This window comes from Tachyglossus aculeatus, chromosome 25 (assembly GCF_015852505.1).
Source record: "Tachyglossus aculeatus isolate mTacAcu1 chromosome 25, mTacAcu1.pri, whole genome shotgun sequence".
NCBI classification, from domain to species: Eukaryota; Metazoa; Chordata; class Mammalia; order Monotremata; family Tachyglossidae; genus Tachyglossus; species Tachyglossus aculeatus.
Genome location: NC_052090.1, coordinates 16629480 through 16646197, shown reverse-complemented (window position 1 = coordinate 16646197; position 16718 = coordinate 16629480). Strand labels below are relative to the sequence as shown.

The 16718-nt window shown below is 41.1% G+C and overlaps 1 protein-coding gene across 1 annotated transcript in view; it reads right to left on the bottom strand.

Annotated features, from left to right (window-relative positions):
• The window catches only part of TGS1 (trimethylguanosine synthase 1), a 46867-nt gene that overhangs the window by 13702 nt on the left and 16447 nt on the right, over positions 1–16718 (bottom strand). The window contains exons 5-12 of the mRNA XM_038766660.1: positions 15152–15269; positions 14516–14602; positions 12097–12271; positions 10630–10957; positions 9038–9193; positions 7024–7167; positions 3552–3768; positions 2030–2108 (exon numbers count right to left, since the gene is read on the bottom strand). Of these exons, the coding sequence (XP_038622588.1) occupies positions 2030–2108; positions 3552–3768; positions 7024–7167; positions 9038–9193; positions 10630–10957; positions 12097–12271; positions 14516–14602; positions 15152–15269 (1304 nt within the window). The remainder of the gene's footprint in view (positions 1–2029; positions 2109–3551; positions 3769–7023; positions 7168–9037; positions 9194–10629; positions 10958–12096; positions 12272–14515; positions 14603–15151; positions 15270–16718) is intronic.

Genomic DNA, 16718 nt, shown 5'->3' with positions numbered 1-16718 from the left:
CGGGGTATATCCCTAGGGTCATACATTGTGGGGTGACTGCAACTCAGTGCCTGCCTGTATCAATTTGTTACCAAAAAGGTGAATTTGGATCTTACAGCTTTAAAAACATTCTTAAAAAGATGTTAATTGGGCCTTGAGAATTTTGTAGTTGCATAACCTGAAGAGGTTATGATTTACCAAGGAGACTTTTCATGTTGGACATCGATAAAATACTTTCAGATCCAACAAAATTGCTGGCACTGATTTTTGGGTGCATTTGCCAAGTACCATGAACCCGGTAAATCAGTTCTTCTGATAAAGGGGCTGTGTTCTCACACTGTAGTAGGCATAATGTCTATTGCTGCACACACATACTTAACAGTTTCTCTGATCACTGCACTACATTATATCCCAAACTGACTAGTCTTGTCAAAAGAAAGTCCCCTAATTTCCTAACAGGGTCCTAACCAAAACATGGTGAAAACACATACTATGGCAGAAACGAGTGTCCTGGGGGTTTTACGGCTGCTACATTTCATTTTTACCATCTTCAATCTTCAACTGAGCTCCTATGTGAAGCGCTGAACAAATAATTTCAACTGTGTCCCTGACCCAACCTTACTAGTAACAAGAAGCAGATTAATTTGATTGCCTTGAGTGTCATTTTCTTTCAAAAGCAAGGCCTAATTAATTTTCAAACTGGATAATCAGCTAGACTAATGAATCAATAGTACTGACTGAGTGCCTACTGTGTGCAGATGATCGTAATAAGCATTTGGAGAGTACACCAGATACAGGATACCTGATTCTTGCCCACAAGGAGTTTACGATTTAACTGGAAACAGACACACAATTACTTGCAGAGAGGAAGAAGACGTGCCTAAATAAAATCATTCACTACAGAAATATTTACTGAAGCATTTCAGGCCATATGATCTATAATGGAAAGATTCCAAGAAATGCAAAATGGGATTTCTAGGGTCCAGCTACTAAAAAAAAATCTCAAGAGCAAAGATGAAAACTATTGACCTACAGGAATAAACTTATATTTGGGAAACTTTGGAACTGCATATTTGAAAATTGTTCGTTAGAAGCCCAAAGCATAATATCAATAGCTCCCTCTGCTGATTGTACTAGTAAATGCTAAAAAAAAAAAAAAAATGTCAGGTCAAAACTGCTGCTACAGTCGCCAAAGGATCAAAAAAGAATGGGATTGTGTAACCTGAACTTGTATTTATTCAGAAGATCAAAGGGTTACAATGTTCTCAAAAACTAGTACGAGGGGTTCTCATATGTGGGTGGGCTTGTGGGCAGGAGTGGAAAGTAAATGGTTCAGAACGAAGAACAGGGGGAAAATAAAAATGATTTTTCCAAAGAAAACGTCCCAAACAAAAAGGGCATAAAGTCCGCTAAGTTTTGTGGCTTTGACTTTCCACAGCTCTGGACAAATTTCCTGTTAAGAGAATACCTCAAATCTCTCCTTCAGTCTGGATTAAGAACTCACTTGCAACCAGTTCAAATAGACCCTGGGGGTGCACGACTAAACACTTAGCCAGTCGGTTCTGCTTTATTCAAGTTCACAAATCCAAATCAGGGTACTATTTGGCCCTTAACCAAGTGTCTAGTTTCTGCCTGCCCGCTATCCCAGATGTGAAATTGTGGCAAAAAATCAGGATTATGTCCCTAAGGCCCAGTACTCCTGCGATCCTCCCTGGACTCACACCTCTGTACCAAAATGAAATGAAGGAAACAGTGTCCACTTGTCGGAGGTCAAATTAAGGAAAGACAAAACAACTGGTTTCCTTTGCACTCTTTCCAGTGGTTGGGGTATCTGATTGTCTGTAGGTACTTGCTTTAATTTTAAAAATGGAATCCCTTTCGGGTAAAGTGTATTAGGTGTCACTTATCAGCTCCAAAGACTGGTCATGTATTCTGCAAACCTAAATGAATACTCCTCATTTCAAACATTTTCCATCTCCACAGAGAAAATGCCAATGAAATATTACATACAGGTAAAAGTGAAGTTTTTGGCAAACCAACTGCAACCTACCTGATCAACATCAGCGTTTCGAGGAAGAAAATAGACAATGTTGTTAGTGATCTTCTGGGACAGGCTGAAGATCTCAAATGTGGAGACAAGTTAAGGAAAAACTGTTATAGCCCAGGTTGGCCTGGGACAAAGACGCTTCATTTAGGCAATTAGAAGCTACTCCACCATGTCAGCCCAAAATAAAACTACCATGTTCTATTTATATATAGGAAAAGGAAAAAGAGGGAAGAGGAAAGGATGCTCCCCACCAGGCACAGGCCTGAGAATCGGATGACCTGGGGTCCAATCCCAGCTCTGCCATTTGTTTTCTGCCTTCCTTGGTAAACAATCTCGGTTTACTAAAGGGGGAATATTTACCTGTGGTTGGTTTTCCAATACCTTGGGGTGCTGAAGTTGCCTGCTCAAGCTGGAGTCCTTTGGAATTCCTCACGTTCGACCTCCTACGGGCCTACTTCTGGAGCCCGTCAGTCTCGCTTCGCATTCCAACCAATATCGACCAAAATTAAAGACCAAGAGGAATAATCGGGCAAATAGTTGTTCCTCCCTTCAATTACCAAGTTCTTAAACCATTGTGCAAATATTGATGTGTGTGTGACACAACACATTTTAAAGTCTCCCCTGTTTGTGAAGACCAGCAACAATTCTTTATCTAGTTCTCCTCTTGTGGTGAGTAATTCACTTCGGTATAGGAAAGAGTAGTAGACAACTGGTTGAGGGAAAGGATGGTTGGGAAGATACCCTCTAAGGATCTTCCGGGGAACAGACAAAGCCTGTCGAAGCCCTGGGGACGATATGGGGAGGTAAAAAAGGATGGGGGTAACCTGGGATGAGGACTCAAGTCTGGGAAGACAGAACAGTGACTAAATAGACTCACAGAGAGAAAAGAGGTCAGAGTTAAGCAAAAACTGAGTTTTCAGTTAGCTTTATCTTTCCTATGTGCCAGGTCACCCAAAGGGTCAATCTGACAGCCAGATAACTTGGGGGACCTCGAGCAGTAGGGGAGGGATGGCTCGGACGCTGCAAAGGAGAAGTGTCAGAAAGACTGAAAGAGGAACTACAGAAAAAAAGGTACAACTCCAAGAGTAGCTATTATTGTGAAGAGGACAGTAGGCTGAAACCTCTTTTTTCTTTTCCTTCTGGAAGTGAAAGCCTGGGAAGGGACTCTTCAGCAGAAGCTTCTGAGAAGAAATGCCTGAAGATGAGTAACTGCTTCCCCAAGCCTACCAAGGAGATCATCCTTAGGTGATCCCTGTTACCCATTAAGTGCAGCTTGCTTAGACCCTAGAAATTTATTTAGCTGGAGGAATCTGACTGGTCTCCAGATGCCCAAACCGCCTAACCCTTAATTCAACCTGCCCTTAATGCCCAGTTCCCCAAGGCTGATACGACGCTGTCCAAAAATAAATCTGATATTTCTATTTTCTAGCTAGCAGATAAACTGGCTTGTTTTCCTAGTTCTGCAACAAAGTGTAACCAGCTCAAATTATCTGTGAGGAATCACGAACGGACTCTGAAAGGATATCCATCGGGAGACATCATCGTTCTGATGTCAAAGGTCTCTGCGGTGGCATAATCAGGCCCTCCCCACGGCGGGCTGAGGAACACCACGTCTGCCTTTAAGTTAGGAGCCAGCAGCAGGAAGTCTCCACAGATGAGCTCTAGCCGGTCTGCTACCCCATACACTTCGGCATTGTTGCGAGCCAGATCAATCTTCACAGGATCAATATCAATGGCAATCACTGGAGGGGGAAAAAGGAAATGAGGCATGTAGCACATTATAAATACAAGACGACATAATTCTCCCATTACAGGGCACTGCAGTACTCCTTGAAAGTACCTCCTGGGACCCAAATGAACAACTTTATTCTGCTGAAGACACTCACCAAGGCATCCTGTAGTCTTTCAGAAACATTCGAAATAGATGATAATTACAGACTGTAACCTCTACAAATAAAAGACGTTGAGGCCCTGGACTCCAAATGCAGTTTGCTTTGAATAGCAGGGTTTAGTGCCCGGTCGCAAATACAGACAATTGTTTGGCAGCCCACATGGAGGTTAGGGTTATAATCTGCTTTCCTGGGCTTCGTTCCTATCATCATCTCCTTACAAGGAAATGAGGGCAGACAAGAAAAGAATGATACAACACAAAACATTTTTCTGAATACGCAATAAGGGGCTGAGTTTTCAAATTTCATCATCATCATCATCATCATCAATCGTATTTATTGAGCGCTTACTAGTGCAGAGCACTGTACTAAGCGCTTGGGAAGTACAAGTCGGCAACATATAGAGACAGTCCCTACCCAACAGTGGGCTCACAGTCTAAAAGGGGGAGACACAGAACACAACCAAACATACTAACAAAATAAAATAAATAGAATAGATATGTACAAATAAAATAAATAAGTAGAGTAATAAATATGTACAAACATATATACATATGTACAGGTGCTGTGGGGAAGGGAAGGAGGTAAGATGTGGGGATGGATTTAGGGTTTAGGGGGATGGAGGGTTTAGATTTGCCATCTAAACCCTCTAAACAGGGAATCGCAGTATTTGTGTTACCAAATCCCTTCTCTGCACAAACAGATCTGGGTTTACCAATTTTCCTAACCCGATATTTACAGAGATAATGACACTTGCAACAGACCACAATCCAGCAAAGACGTATTCAGGACTGTTTTGAGGTTGCCCCTTAGAAAGGTATTATAAACAGTTATTTCTTAAAAAGTCACAAAGAGAAAACTAAATTGCATACTTTTTCTTTTATTGAAAATATTTTTTAAAGATAATGGATTGAGACTTTTGACGAAGTAAAGAGTCAAAACTATGACCCAAATTTTCCTTTGCAATCACTATGTTAAATGAGACATCCCATGTAGAGAAATATCAAGTTTTACGTGTTTCCACTGAAATGACTTTCAAGTAATTTATTTCAATTTCTCTAATTAGCAAAGCAAACAGCTAATTTTAGCTTCAGCCTATTTTGCATCACATGACTTAAGTGCCCCTGTACACAGTCCAAATTGTTAATGGTGGTGTTCTATACTGGGAAGAGCTAAAAGGAACACTGTTGCAAAGTTGCCATGGAAATACATTTTGCAGCTGATTTCATATGCTGTATAACTTGTGACTGGTTTCAAAATGCATTAAAACTCTTAAAAAATGAAAGCGGCTAAATTATTAAACTGGCAAATAAAAGCAATTGATTTAAAACATGCGATGCAGAAAATATACATTTAAAGAAACCAATGTTATTCCTTCTCCAGTTGAGGGGGGAAAAGAAACCAAATTTAAATATTTGAAAGAAGAAAACATACAACTATTTAATCTGCCAAATTGCAGTTCACGGAACCAGGTGGACAGATTTACTGAAATCACTAGAATTAACATAAAAGAGAACTTCAACATCATGAAATCCAGTGTGGACAAACACTGAAAGCAACCAGCATGAATCATTAACCTTTAATCCACAAAATCTACTGCATTTGTACATAAAGTGCTTGCATAAGCTTCACAAGTTCTCAGTTACAATATATACAAAGATTAAAAAAATGCTCTGGGAAATGCTAAAGTTCAGAGGAGCACTTTAAAATGAAGGATATTATATTTCAGCATTCAAAACAACATTTTCTTTAAATCTTATATCCTCTAAAAACAGTCAACTCTCAATTGCATGGGGATCACAGATAGCATAGATATATACAATTCAGACAGTCTAAAGTAATCATAACAATGCTATTTATTTGTGGTATTTACTTGTATGTATTTACTATTCTATTTATTTTGTTAATGATGTGCATCTAGCTTTACTTCTATTTATTCTGATGACTTGACACCTGTCCACATAATTTGTTTTGTTGTCTGTCTCCCTCTTCTAGACTGTGAGCCCATTGTTGGGTAGGGACCATCACTATATGTTGCCAACTTGTACTTCCCAAGCGTTTAGTACAGTGCTCTGCACACAGTAAGAGCTCAATACAATTGAATAAATGAATGAATGAATTTGTTAAGGGCTTACTGGGGTACAACAGAAAGTCCCTCTCCTTTAAAGGGAGTGAGGACAGGTATCATCCCCAGTAACAGATGAGGAAAACTGAGGCCCAGAATGGGTAAGAAACTTGCCCAAAATCACACAGCAGACCAGAAGCAGAACTGGGAATAGTACTCTTCTCTCCTAGCTGAGTCCAAGGCACCCTCCCCTAACCATTTAAATGAATCACCTGACCCTTTGACAGCAGGAAGGGATGAATAATTAGTCTCAGTTTACTCAAAAGAAGTACAGATTACTCTTCGGCTGCATAATGGCGGATTTGGGCTCTGCTATATTCAATGGATAATGTTCATATCTGGCCATACTTCAGGGGCAGCAGTCACACTATAGGGAAACCAGCCAATTGAGACCATACAAAACTATTCCCTATCTTTTTACTCAGCTTTACAGAGGTCAGTACAGGGAAATTTGGGTGCCTTTACCTTTCTTCTCCCCTTACAGACTGGCAGGCTGAAGTCATTTGAAGGCTCAATAAGTGCGTCTTCTCACCGGACAATAGCAAAGATGGTACTTGTGGAATCTAACCCATTTTCTTGTACATTTAAATCCCAACATTGAATAGATCCAGTTACAGAATGCTTTCTGATACATCTGGAAGAGTTGCTATCTAGTTGAGGGAGAGACCAACTGGTCTAGCGAAAGCTCTTTGTGGACAGGGATCCTGTCTACCAACTCTATTGTACTGTACTTTCCCAAGTGCTTACTACAATGCTCTGCACCCCTGGGGAAAGTTAGCTTATGGCAGAGGCACAATCCAGGTGGCAAAACTCAGGTTCATATGCCTGGCATACAGTAAGTGCTTTATAAATACCATAAAGAGAATGCTTCACTGCCACTGGATGACATGTAGAAATGCCGGCACCTTTTAAATCTACAACAACCAGCCAGGCAGAGGGGGAAGGAAAAAAATTCAGTTCTCTGTTGAGCAAGAACTAATTACCTCTTTTCCCGGCCAAGGCAAACTGAATGGCATTTCCCCCAACTCCGCAGAATGCATCCACTATGATGTCACAGTTGAAGGACTGCTTGACCCGACCTGCGATGTGTTCAGCAATCTTCTCCGGTGTGACTGAAAACCAGCCCTCTGAAAGCAAGAAAAATGTTTTGACTCCTTGCAAAAAATTTTGATAAAAATACCAAATCAATCACAATTGCCATTCTGGCAAAATGTGTCTAAGACTGAGTTGAACAGGCTACTTCTATAATTTCAATGGGTTGATCTTAGAATATGACTCTATAAACATGTGACTTCCATCCCTCTCTTTCTTTGGGCTATGACACTACGTTACGGTTATGCATGCTTCTCTGTGTAATTCTTATCCTTCAGCCTTTCTGTGGTCCCTGAGGTTGGCTGAATCCCAACCCGCTGGAAAATACAACTGGCACCTCCAAATTATAGGATTACCACATCTGCTTATAACTTTTGCTCTGCTTTTCTTGTACACACATGACTAGAGGCCTGTTCTTTACCCATGCACGTTGTAGGAATGCTTACAGGAGGAAGAAGAATCTATCAAGAACCAGAATATATCAAAACTGGTAGTTCATCAAAAAGTGGAAGCCAGGGGTCTGGAATTTCCCAGACTTGACTTTTTCAAGCCCTTGTTCCTCAGATGGTATCCCTCAATGAATACTGAGAGAAGATACACAAAACTGCATGGTTCCCAGTTTCGAAGGTAATCAAGCACAAAAGACATTTTGGGGACCCAGAAAGGCCGAGAAATGCACCCCTATCTTGGGATTAATGTTGGAAGGCTAAGAGCAACAGGTTCTGTTCTCCTGATATTTTGTGGGCCATGGACAAATACTAGGGACCCAAGAACCATGGGGCACAAGTTTTCTTGACCTCATCTCAACCCTGTTGCTGTGCAATCGGCCTGTGCTCTGGGGAAGGAGGAATTGTTCATCACCTAGAACAGGCCCCTTCTCTCTCTTTTTTAAAAAATGGTATTCATTAAGCATTTACTATGCACCAGACACTGCATTAAGCCCTGGGATAGATACAGGGTAATCAGGTTGGACACAATCCAAGTCCCACATAGGGCTTACAGCTCTAACCCATTTTATAGACAGGGTAACTGAGGCACAGAGAAGTTTAGTGACTTGCCCAAGGGCACATGGGAGACAACTGGTAAAGCTGGGATTAGAATCCAGGACCTCAACTCCCAGGTCTGTGCTCTTTCCACTATGCTACGCTTCTCGACAGCCACTGGGGAACTGGACCACAGATACAAAAGTTAACAGAGGGGTAAAAGGGTGCTCATTTTGGTTGGATTTACACTTTTGCCCATGAGTTAGAGGAGTTGGCTTTAGACATGTTACCAGTGTCCCAGTCCTGTGCCAAAACTCCGCCTGTCCCAATAGTGACCGTACTGCTTACCCCAAGTTCTGGGGTAGCAAGGGTTGGAACCCACAAACAACTGGCATAACGATGGATTTGGGAACATCCCCCTCCCTCATCCCCCCCTCGGCCAAGCCATCAACCGGTTCTCTGGCGGGGATTTTCCTGCAGCCCTAAAAGTGAGCTGGACTGACCTATTTCCCCAGAAAACTCTGGAAATAGGTTTTCCTAAATACACATCCAGACACTGGTCACTGCACACCAAAATGTCTCCACCACATTCAACCCCTTCAAAATTAACCTGCTAGATAGTCAACTAGTCACAATCTTTTGCCACTCATCTTAACAAGTGGCCAAGAGATGGGGCTAGTTGAAGAACTTTGCTTAAGATCACAAAGAGAGTCAAATAGCAGATGTAGGATCAGAACTCACAATTTCCCACGCTTAATCCATTAAACTAAACTCCTGTCACTGATACTGGTCAGGTGTTCTATTTAATGTCATCAATATTTACTCCTGTGTTTCCTACAATAAACAGATGAGAAAATAAAATTGCTGGCTTAAATACTTCTATAATAGAAAACGGCAGGGTCAGGTTAACCTCATACTCTACCTCGGTCTAATTTAATTCCTTCGTCAAAGCGTGAGAAAAGCCTGTATCTTTGGGCCCAATATTTTGCCAGTTCAGGATCGGCAGCAATCTCAGGGGGGAAAGCATTCATGGCCTTCTTCTTTTTCCTGTTTTTCTTTGGCTTCTTTTTTCTTTCGACTACAATGAAAAAGGTCCCAGGATAATGTTACCATTAGAGAAGTCTACTCCTGATTATCAGAATGTACCAAAACTATCCAAACACCCAGGCAATAAAAATGTCCAGTTCAGGGCCAATCACCCTGCATGTGCTTGATAAACACATGTTCTTAAATCAGTACATGCTGGGAAGATAGCGCCTGCAATAATGGACTCCCAAGATAAAGGAGCAACACACTGTCCTTAATAAGAGCACAATCAAGGTTTCCTTTTTTGCACTCTTTCTTCCCTCCTTCTTGTCCCTTATCTCTTACTGCTTTTGCTGTAATGATGTTTGGAGGGCATCCACCTAGCCTACTGAATGAAATCTATTACTAAAACCAAAATAAATTCACAGGACCATTTACTTTAGGTTGCCTTAATGAAGAAAACAAGCTGAGTGCCTGCCACTGTGAATACCTGGTGAGATGCAGTTCATGGCACAAACTAAAATCTACGAGTTTGTTTCATAGCTCAAAGTAGTTTTAATATACTGTACTAGCAGACATCACTGAGGGCAATTTTGTTTAAACAACAAAAATCCACATACCAAGTGGGAGAGCAGTGTAGTATTCAAATGCAGAAGGCTGAATAATTTAAATTGGAGAGCAAGGCTAGTTCGCATTTCAGAACTTGTCTTAGAGTCAGGTAAAGTCTGCAACAAGGACCAAGTAATCTTCTATTGAAGGGAATAAATATGATTTCCAAGAGAGACTGAATCACAAGTGGTGACGTTCCTTGGTTATCAGCTTTTTTTATCACTCAAACACTTGTGTATCTTAGGGCACAATTCAATAAAGTAATATGCCAAATATTCTGAGCTGTGATCATTAAGGCTTTCTTAAAAAAATGTAAATAATTAACCAGGATCACTAAAAAAGCCTCTTCCTCACTAATGAGTAATAGATTTGTTGAATAAATGAGGAAGCAACAAACTAGTCTAAAAAAGGGCCCAGAAGAATCATTCAACAGAGCTGAATGCAAGGTCGGAAATTCGAGTAAGGCCCACTGATCATAAAATAATGATGGCATTTATTAAGTGCTTACTATGTGCAAAGCACCGTTCTAAGTGAAAGGGAGGTCACAAGGTGATCAGGTTGTCCCACGGGGGGCTCACAGTCTTAATCCCCATTTTACAGATAACTGAAGCACAGAGAAGTGAAGTGACTTGCCCAAAGTCACAGAGCTGACAATTGCCGGAGCCAGGATTTGAACCCATGACCTCCAAAGCCCATGCTCTTTCCACTGAGCCAAGCTTAAATGCTAAGTGCTCATTTTACTTGAGATAGTTAACAAAGAAATTCCATAACAATTAAAAAAGGAATATTTAACTGCATTAGACATACAGGCACTACAAGGCAGAATCATTAAACCCAATGACATCGCCTACTATCGAGCTGATACACATTTGCTCTCACCTTCAGTTTCTACTTGGAGATAGTCTGGAATGTCCAACGTAACCAGCTGCCGCCCATGAGCACATTCCTGCTGTTCAGCAACACCTGAGACATTGTTTTCTTTGGCTTCTTCCATTTCAGGTTCGCAACAAGCGGGAGTTGATGGGGATAGGTCTGTTTTTTCAAGTTCTACATCAGTGTTTTGAGGACTTTCAGGTTTTTTAACAGCTCTTTCCTGTCCGTCCGAGTCACTGCTTGTGCAGGTGTCATGCTCCTGGTCCCGATGAAAGGATTCCTGAGATACTCTCTCCTCGGCTGGTTCATTAACCCACTTGAGGAATTTCTCTACCTAAAATGTCACCAACAGTTACAATCTCTACCATGGAACTAACGCAGGGCAGCTTTGATTCGTTTGACACATATTTATAAATCCAACTATGTACTCAAGGAAAAAAGCAAGGAACTCTAAAACGCACCTTTCATCAACTTGGTGGTATCGCCTGAGATTTCAGGGCTCAAGTCGACATGCTAAACACCTCAAGAAAGTCTCGGGGATGGGGCAGAAACTCCGACTCAGGTGAGTGTGCTAGTTACAGGTCTGAGGATAGACATGGCCTACAGTCTCAATCCTTAATCCCCTGACCAAGTGAGGGTTGAGTAAAATGCCAGAGATAGGTATGGGTTGGGGAAGGAAGCCGAATAATCCACGGTTGTTGGTGCATGCTGACATGGAAGGCATAGACCTTGGAGTGTGAGGCTGGCAGAGTGGTGGTGGAGGGCAAGGAAGGAATAAAGCACCATGGAGTTCTAGCATAAGCCCAGACCCCAAGTGCTCCCACCTACCTAAATGAGCTGGGTTATGTCCAGATCCTAAAATCTGAGATACCTGTCAGCCCCGGTCCTAAATTTTACTGGGTCTGGTTTCTGTCTTCTAAACGAGGCTCACCTCTTTCTCTCAAGGCGCTAAGACCGGGGGGAAATGAGAAGTATGGATACAAATGCAAACACGCTTCCTCAGGGAAGTGGGCACATAAACATATACATAGCTATAGGAAAGGGCGCAGGGAATAAGACCGGGGGGAGATGAGAAGTACGGATACAAATGCAAACACGCTTCTTCAGGGAAGTGGACACATAAACATATACACAGCAATAGGAAAGGGCGCAGGGAATCCAACAAGGTTGGGGGATTCACAAGAAAAGGGTTGGGGGTGTGGTGAGGTGCTGCTGCTAGAGGTAGGAGTCAGGCAGGGTGTAGACATCTTTTCCTGGCTCAGGACGAGGAGGCACAGAGGATGGGAAGGGTAAAGTTGTGGTTCTGCCCCCCGGTTCTAATCTTGAGTGGGTCATGGCTGGAACTGGTACTTTTACGCACAATCCAGCCAATTTCTTAGAACTCATCAAAATTCAGACCAACTACATCAGCATGATAGGCAGAAATGCTATAAGTGAACTGAAGAAAATATAAAAGTCAAGATTTTCTTATACCTTACTCAAAGTCTTACTCTTCAGGGAAGATGATTTTTCTGATTCTTCTGTAAAAAAGATGTGCTTATTTTTTGTATTTATTTGTCTGCGCATATCCAGGAACTTAGATTTTTGTTTCACATTTTTCTCCAGATACTGCACCCGCCTGTGGGTAAAATTTGAAATTCCGCCATACCTGCAACCGAAAATGGAGTTTAAATGGATGTTAGACTCACCTCTACAACTAGTCAATTTTGTTTTGGGGAAAATATGGAGAAGTACAGAGAGTTTCATTACTATTCAGAACTATCCAGTTTGAAACGTGAACTAGAAGACCTGTTCTTATCTAAAAATTATCTAACTTTTCAGAGGTGAACTGAATGTGTTCGATCCAAAATAAAAATACAACACGAAAACAGAAGTGCAGGAACATTTTTGATATAGAACTTAAATTAGGGGTATAACCAAGAAACAACAGCAAAAGGCTAAGAAGAGTGCTTTGTATCTCTGAAATCAAAGCAGACCTTACAACACAACTTCCTTCAGCATGACAAAGAAATTAGACCAAAAAAATAAAGGGTGCTATGCTACTGTAAGGAAAAACAGATCCAGCTCCAATAAGATAATTCTGAATCAGATAGTGACATAAAAGAAGCTTCATTGTGTTTAAAGAGGGGGAAAAAATAGAAAAACAAGTAAAGCTGATCTGCTATTAATCTCCCCCACCAAAAAAAAGTTAACAGGTGAAAGTGAGTAATTATAAACCCATTTCAAAGTAATTTTAAAACGGATTTAATTCAACAACAAAGAAGATGGAGGGCAGCTTCTATCCCAAATAGTTAATCTAACCTGATTCAAAACCATCACTCAGGATGTGAAAACTCATCATTAATATAACCAAGAGGAACTTCTTTCCACAAGAAAACTTTGGTAACTATCAGGAAGTTGTACATTTGGTTTAGTTTAATTCCTATCTGAAGATCCACTTCAACTAGATATGGATTTTCTCTGTTCTCAAAATACGTGTTTCATGGCTACTCATGAAATATGACTTATGCACTAAATCAAAACTGCACTGAAAGAGGAATGAGGCACAAGAATAGAAGGAAAATCACATTTCGATGTAATACTTCCAGAGTTTGCTGCCCAGTGAACCTATTCAGGCAGCCCCCTATATTCAAACACCACTTGCCAAAGATGAATAGTTATGGCACTTGTTAAGTGCTTTCTATATTCATTCAATTGTATTTATTGAGCACTTACTGTGTGCAGAGCACTGTACTAAGCGCTTATGCCAAACACTTTGCTACAGGCTGGGTTAGATGCAGGATAATGTGGGTCCCTGTCCCACCTGAAACCTCCATTCCCGAGTCCTTGCTTAATTTGACCCTAAAATCTTTCAATTAAATAACCTGTTTTAGGAGGAAGATCACTAAAAATATAAAATGGCACTTTTGGACAAAATAGATTCAGCTCTAGAGGCTTCTAATATAGGTCAGCGAAAACACATGATCCTAGCTAGGCGGGAGTTCTAGAGGTGATGTTTGAATCTCTTAATACCTATCCACGGAATTAGTTGAAGGACTTTCGGGCCAGGAGAGTTAAGTATGGTAGCAGAATAAAAAAAGGAAATTTTTTTACTACTGGGAAGCATTTTTTTGAAGCCCTCAGATTACTTTCTCCAGGGCCTTGTTCGCAAACGGCTTAATGGTAAGAAGGGAGAATTAATAGCCCAATTTTATAAAGGGGGAAAAGCAGTCTGGAGAAATTAAAAACTTGCTGCCCGACTTTGTATCACTGAAGACACTGAAACAACTTGGAGTATTTTAAGACAGTCAATGTGAAAGAAGCATACGGTCTAATGGACTGAGAACTAGGATCAGGTCACCTTGCAAATACAATCACATTCAATTTCTCACTTCAGGAACTGGCCCAATTTGCAAGTGACTTGCTCCTTAGTCCACAGAATAACGAATTAATCTATCAGTGACATATACTGAGTGTTTATACTGTGTGCAGAACACTGTATTAAGTCCCTCAGGGTGTACAACAGAGCAACAGAGCTGGCAGACACAATCCTTGCCCACAAAGAGCTTGCTTCTGGAGATGTTATCTGACTTGGAACCTGAATAATCCCCCCTGCCCCCATACTCATGGTAGGCTAGAGGGACTAAAAGGAAAACACTGTTTCTAAAATACAACTAAGTAGCTGCCTGAGGGCATCCCAGCAAACAATGCATTATCTTACTACCAGACATGAACTGTGTGCAGAAAGGGAGGGAAAAGATTTAGCTCAAAGTCAGCAAAAAGGATCAATAGGTCACTGTTCAAGTTGAAATGTCCCTTAATGCCAACTTCCCAATTAACCTAATTTGGCTTTGGGATAATTTAAGTAGCTAAGCTTTCTGGAAAACTACCGTTCAAATATCTGTGTAATTACTTTTGGCCTGAGCCATGCTTGAATCCTAGGAGAGAACCGTTGTCATCAAAGTCAGCGGCTGGATTTTCATCGATGTCTAGCTCATGGCTACAAACAAGAAGAATAATTTCCATAATCAGTAACAAGACACTTTCTACTGTCTTCTTTGCCATCCCATGTTTTCAACAGGTGTTAATGTGAAAATGCAAAACACCAGAACAAGAACCCAGTCTTTTATGGGTGTTTGCTCCCGACAAGTCCTTTTCAACGTAAGCCTTTGCCACCACAATATTACTTGTAACCCAGACCCTTTAGAGATTTGCTGATCAGCTCAAATACTGGTGTCTATTCCTGAACATTTATCTTGCAGAAGAAATGTGATTCTTTCTTTCCCCGGATTACTAATCCCATTTGCTACAGTAGTTCATTATTTAACATTTTTCTACAAAATTATTTCCCCCAAGTGTAAAGGGTCAATAAAAACAAGCTCCTATGCTAAGCCACTTACATTTCCTTGTATTTCAACACAGTCCCATCAATTATGCTAGACTCCCTGCCCCTTCTTACTACCGCTTGCATTACAGCCCCCTGTATTTGTACTCCTCACTCCAATGTCTTAGAACCACATTCTGAAGAAATTAAGAACTTCTGACTTGCCTTCTCTTGAGCTTGGCTGATTTATATTCTGGAGGATCTTCTTCACTATCATCTCCACCCTTATCATTGCTGGGTGATGTTTCCTTGTTTGTATATGTTCCCAAGGAAGCCTGTGAATCTAAAGAAGCAGAAACATTAAAGTGCATTATTCCCCTCTAGATCTGAGGACTCATCTTCAAAATTTTGCAAATTCAACCAAAAATGCTTCAGAGTTTTTCCTGCAGCAAACTGTACATGCAAGTCAGCCAAAAAAAATCAAGTATTTCACCATGTCTGTTCAACTCAAGGTTGAGGCTGGGCACCCATATTGTTCTGTATCTAGGCCACTTCTGTATTAAGGCCTTGAAGAATGCTTCAAATAAATCTACTCAGGCAACCAGAAAAACAAACCCGCGAACATTAATTACCTTAATTAATTACACAAACCAAAAGTTTTTTTGTTATTAACTTCCTTTTGCTGACTGACCCCAACATTTACACACTGATTAAAGCTATCCGTCCTAAAGCCAATTTAAACTTAGATGGAAAAGTTTACTCTCAGAATGAGAAAAGAGGTCACATTAATTCAGGAAAAGACACCACAGTCCCCTACTAGAAGGATTTATTCCCAAGCTTTCAATCTAACCAAATGGGGGCAAAAGGACAGAGGGACTTAAGTGGGAATTGGCTAGAAGAGCCTATATGTTTCCACTGGCCTGAATATAGGTCTCTGAACTTCCAATTATGCCACTGCTGCACTCTCTTCACTGCTCCATCTCACTTCCCTTGGCCAGGAGAAGTGCGGTAACCCCATGCCAGGAAATTAAATGGGTTGGCAATCCTCTCCAGTCATTCCCAAGCAGAACTTGGTTACAGCTTTCACAGCAGGTTAGTTGGCTGCACCTTTTACAAAGTAGGCTATTAATGTGCAGAATACTGTACTACATGCTTGGGAATGCAGAAGAGTTAGTAACAATCAATGGTATTTATTACGCACTTACTGTGCCTACAGCATTTTACTAAGTGCCTGGGAGAGTACACCAGAGTTGGTAGACACGATCCCTGTCCACAAGGAGCTTACAGTCTACAGGGAGAGAAAGACATTAAAAGAAATTACAATATGGGATGTGTGAGAGTATAAGGGATACATACATGAGAGCTATGGGGTAATTTCCAAATGCTTAAGGGGTACAGATCCAATCTATTCCCATGGGGCAATGTAAGACAAGAAAGGTACAGAAGAGCAGATATATTCCTGCTTAATCACAGTTAATCAGACTGTCAGACACTGCCCAAAAGTTTCTCCCAGCAGCTTTATGGTCTTCCAGGCTCAAAAGCTGGGACGGCTGCCAATCTAACTTGGCTCCACACTCTGGCTGTACCAGGGCTTTGGGAAGTATTAGGTATCTAACCTGAGAAGCGGAAGGAAGACGTAAAATGAGATGAGTGTGATGCAGTTATCCCAATACCAGGTTGGCTGTACTGGGGCCATGGGGCCGCCTGCTTTAGCATAAGCTTCCCAAATTATGTTGGCCCCTTTCTACTAAACACCTCCAGCTCTTCTTTCCCTTCATTTATTTATTTTGCT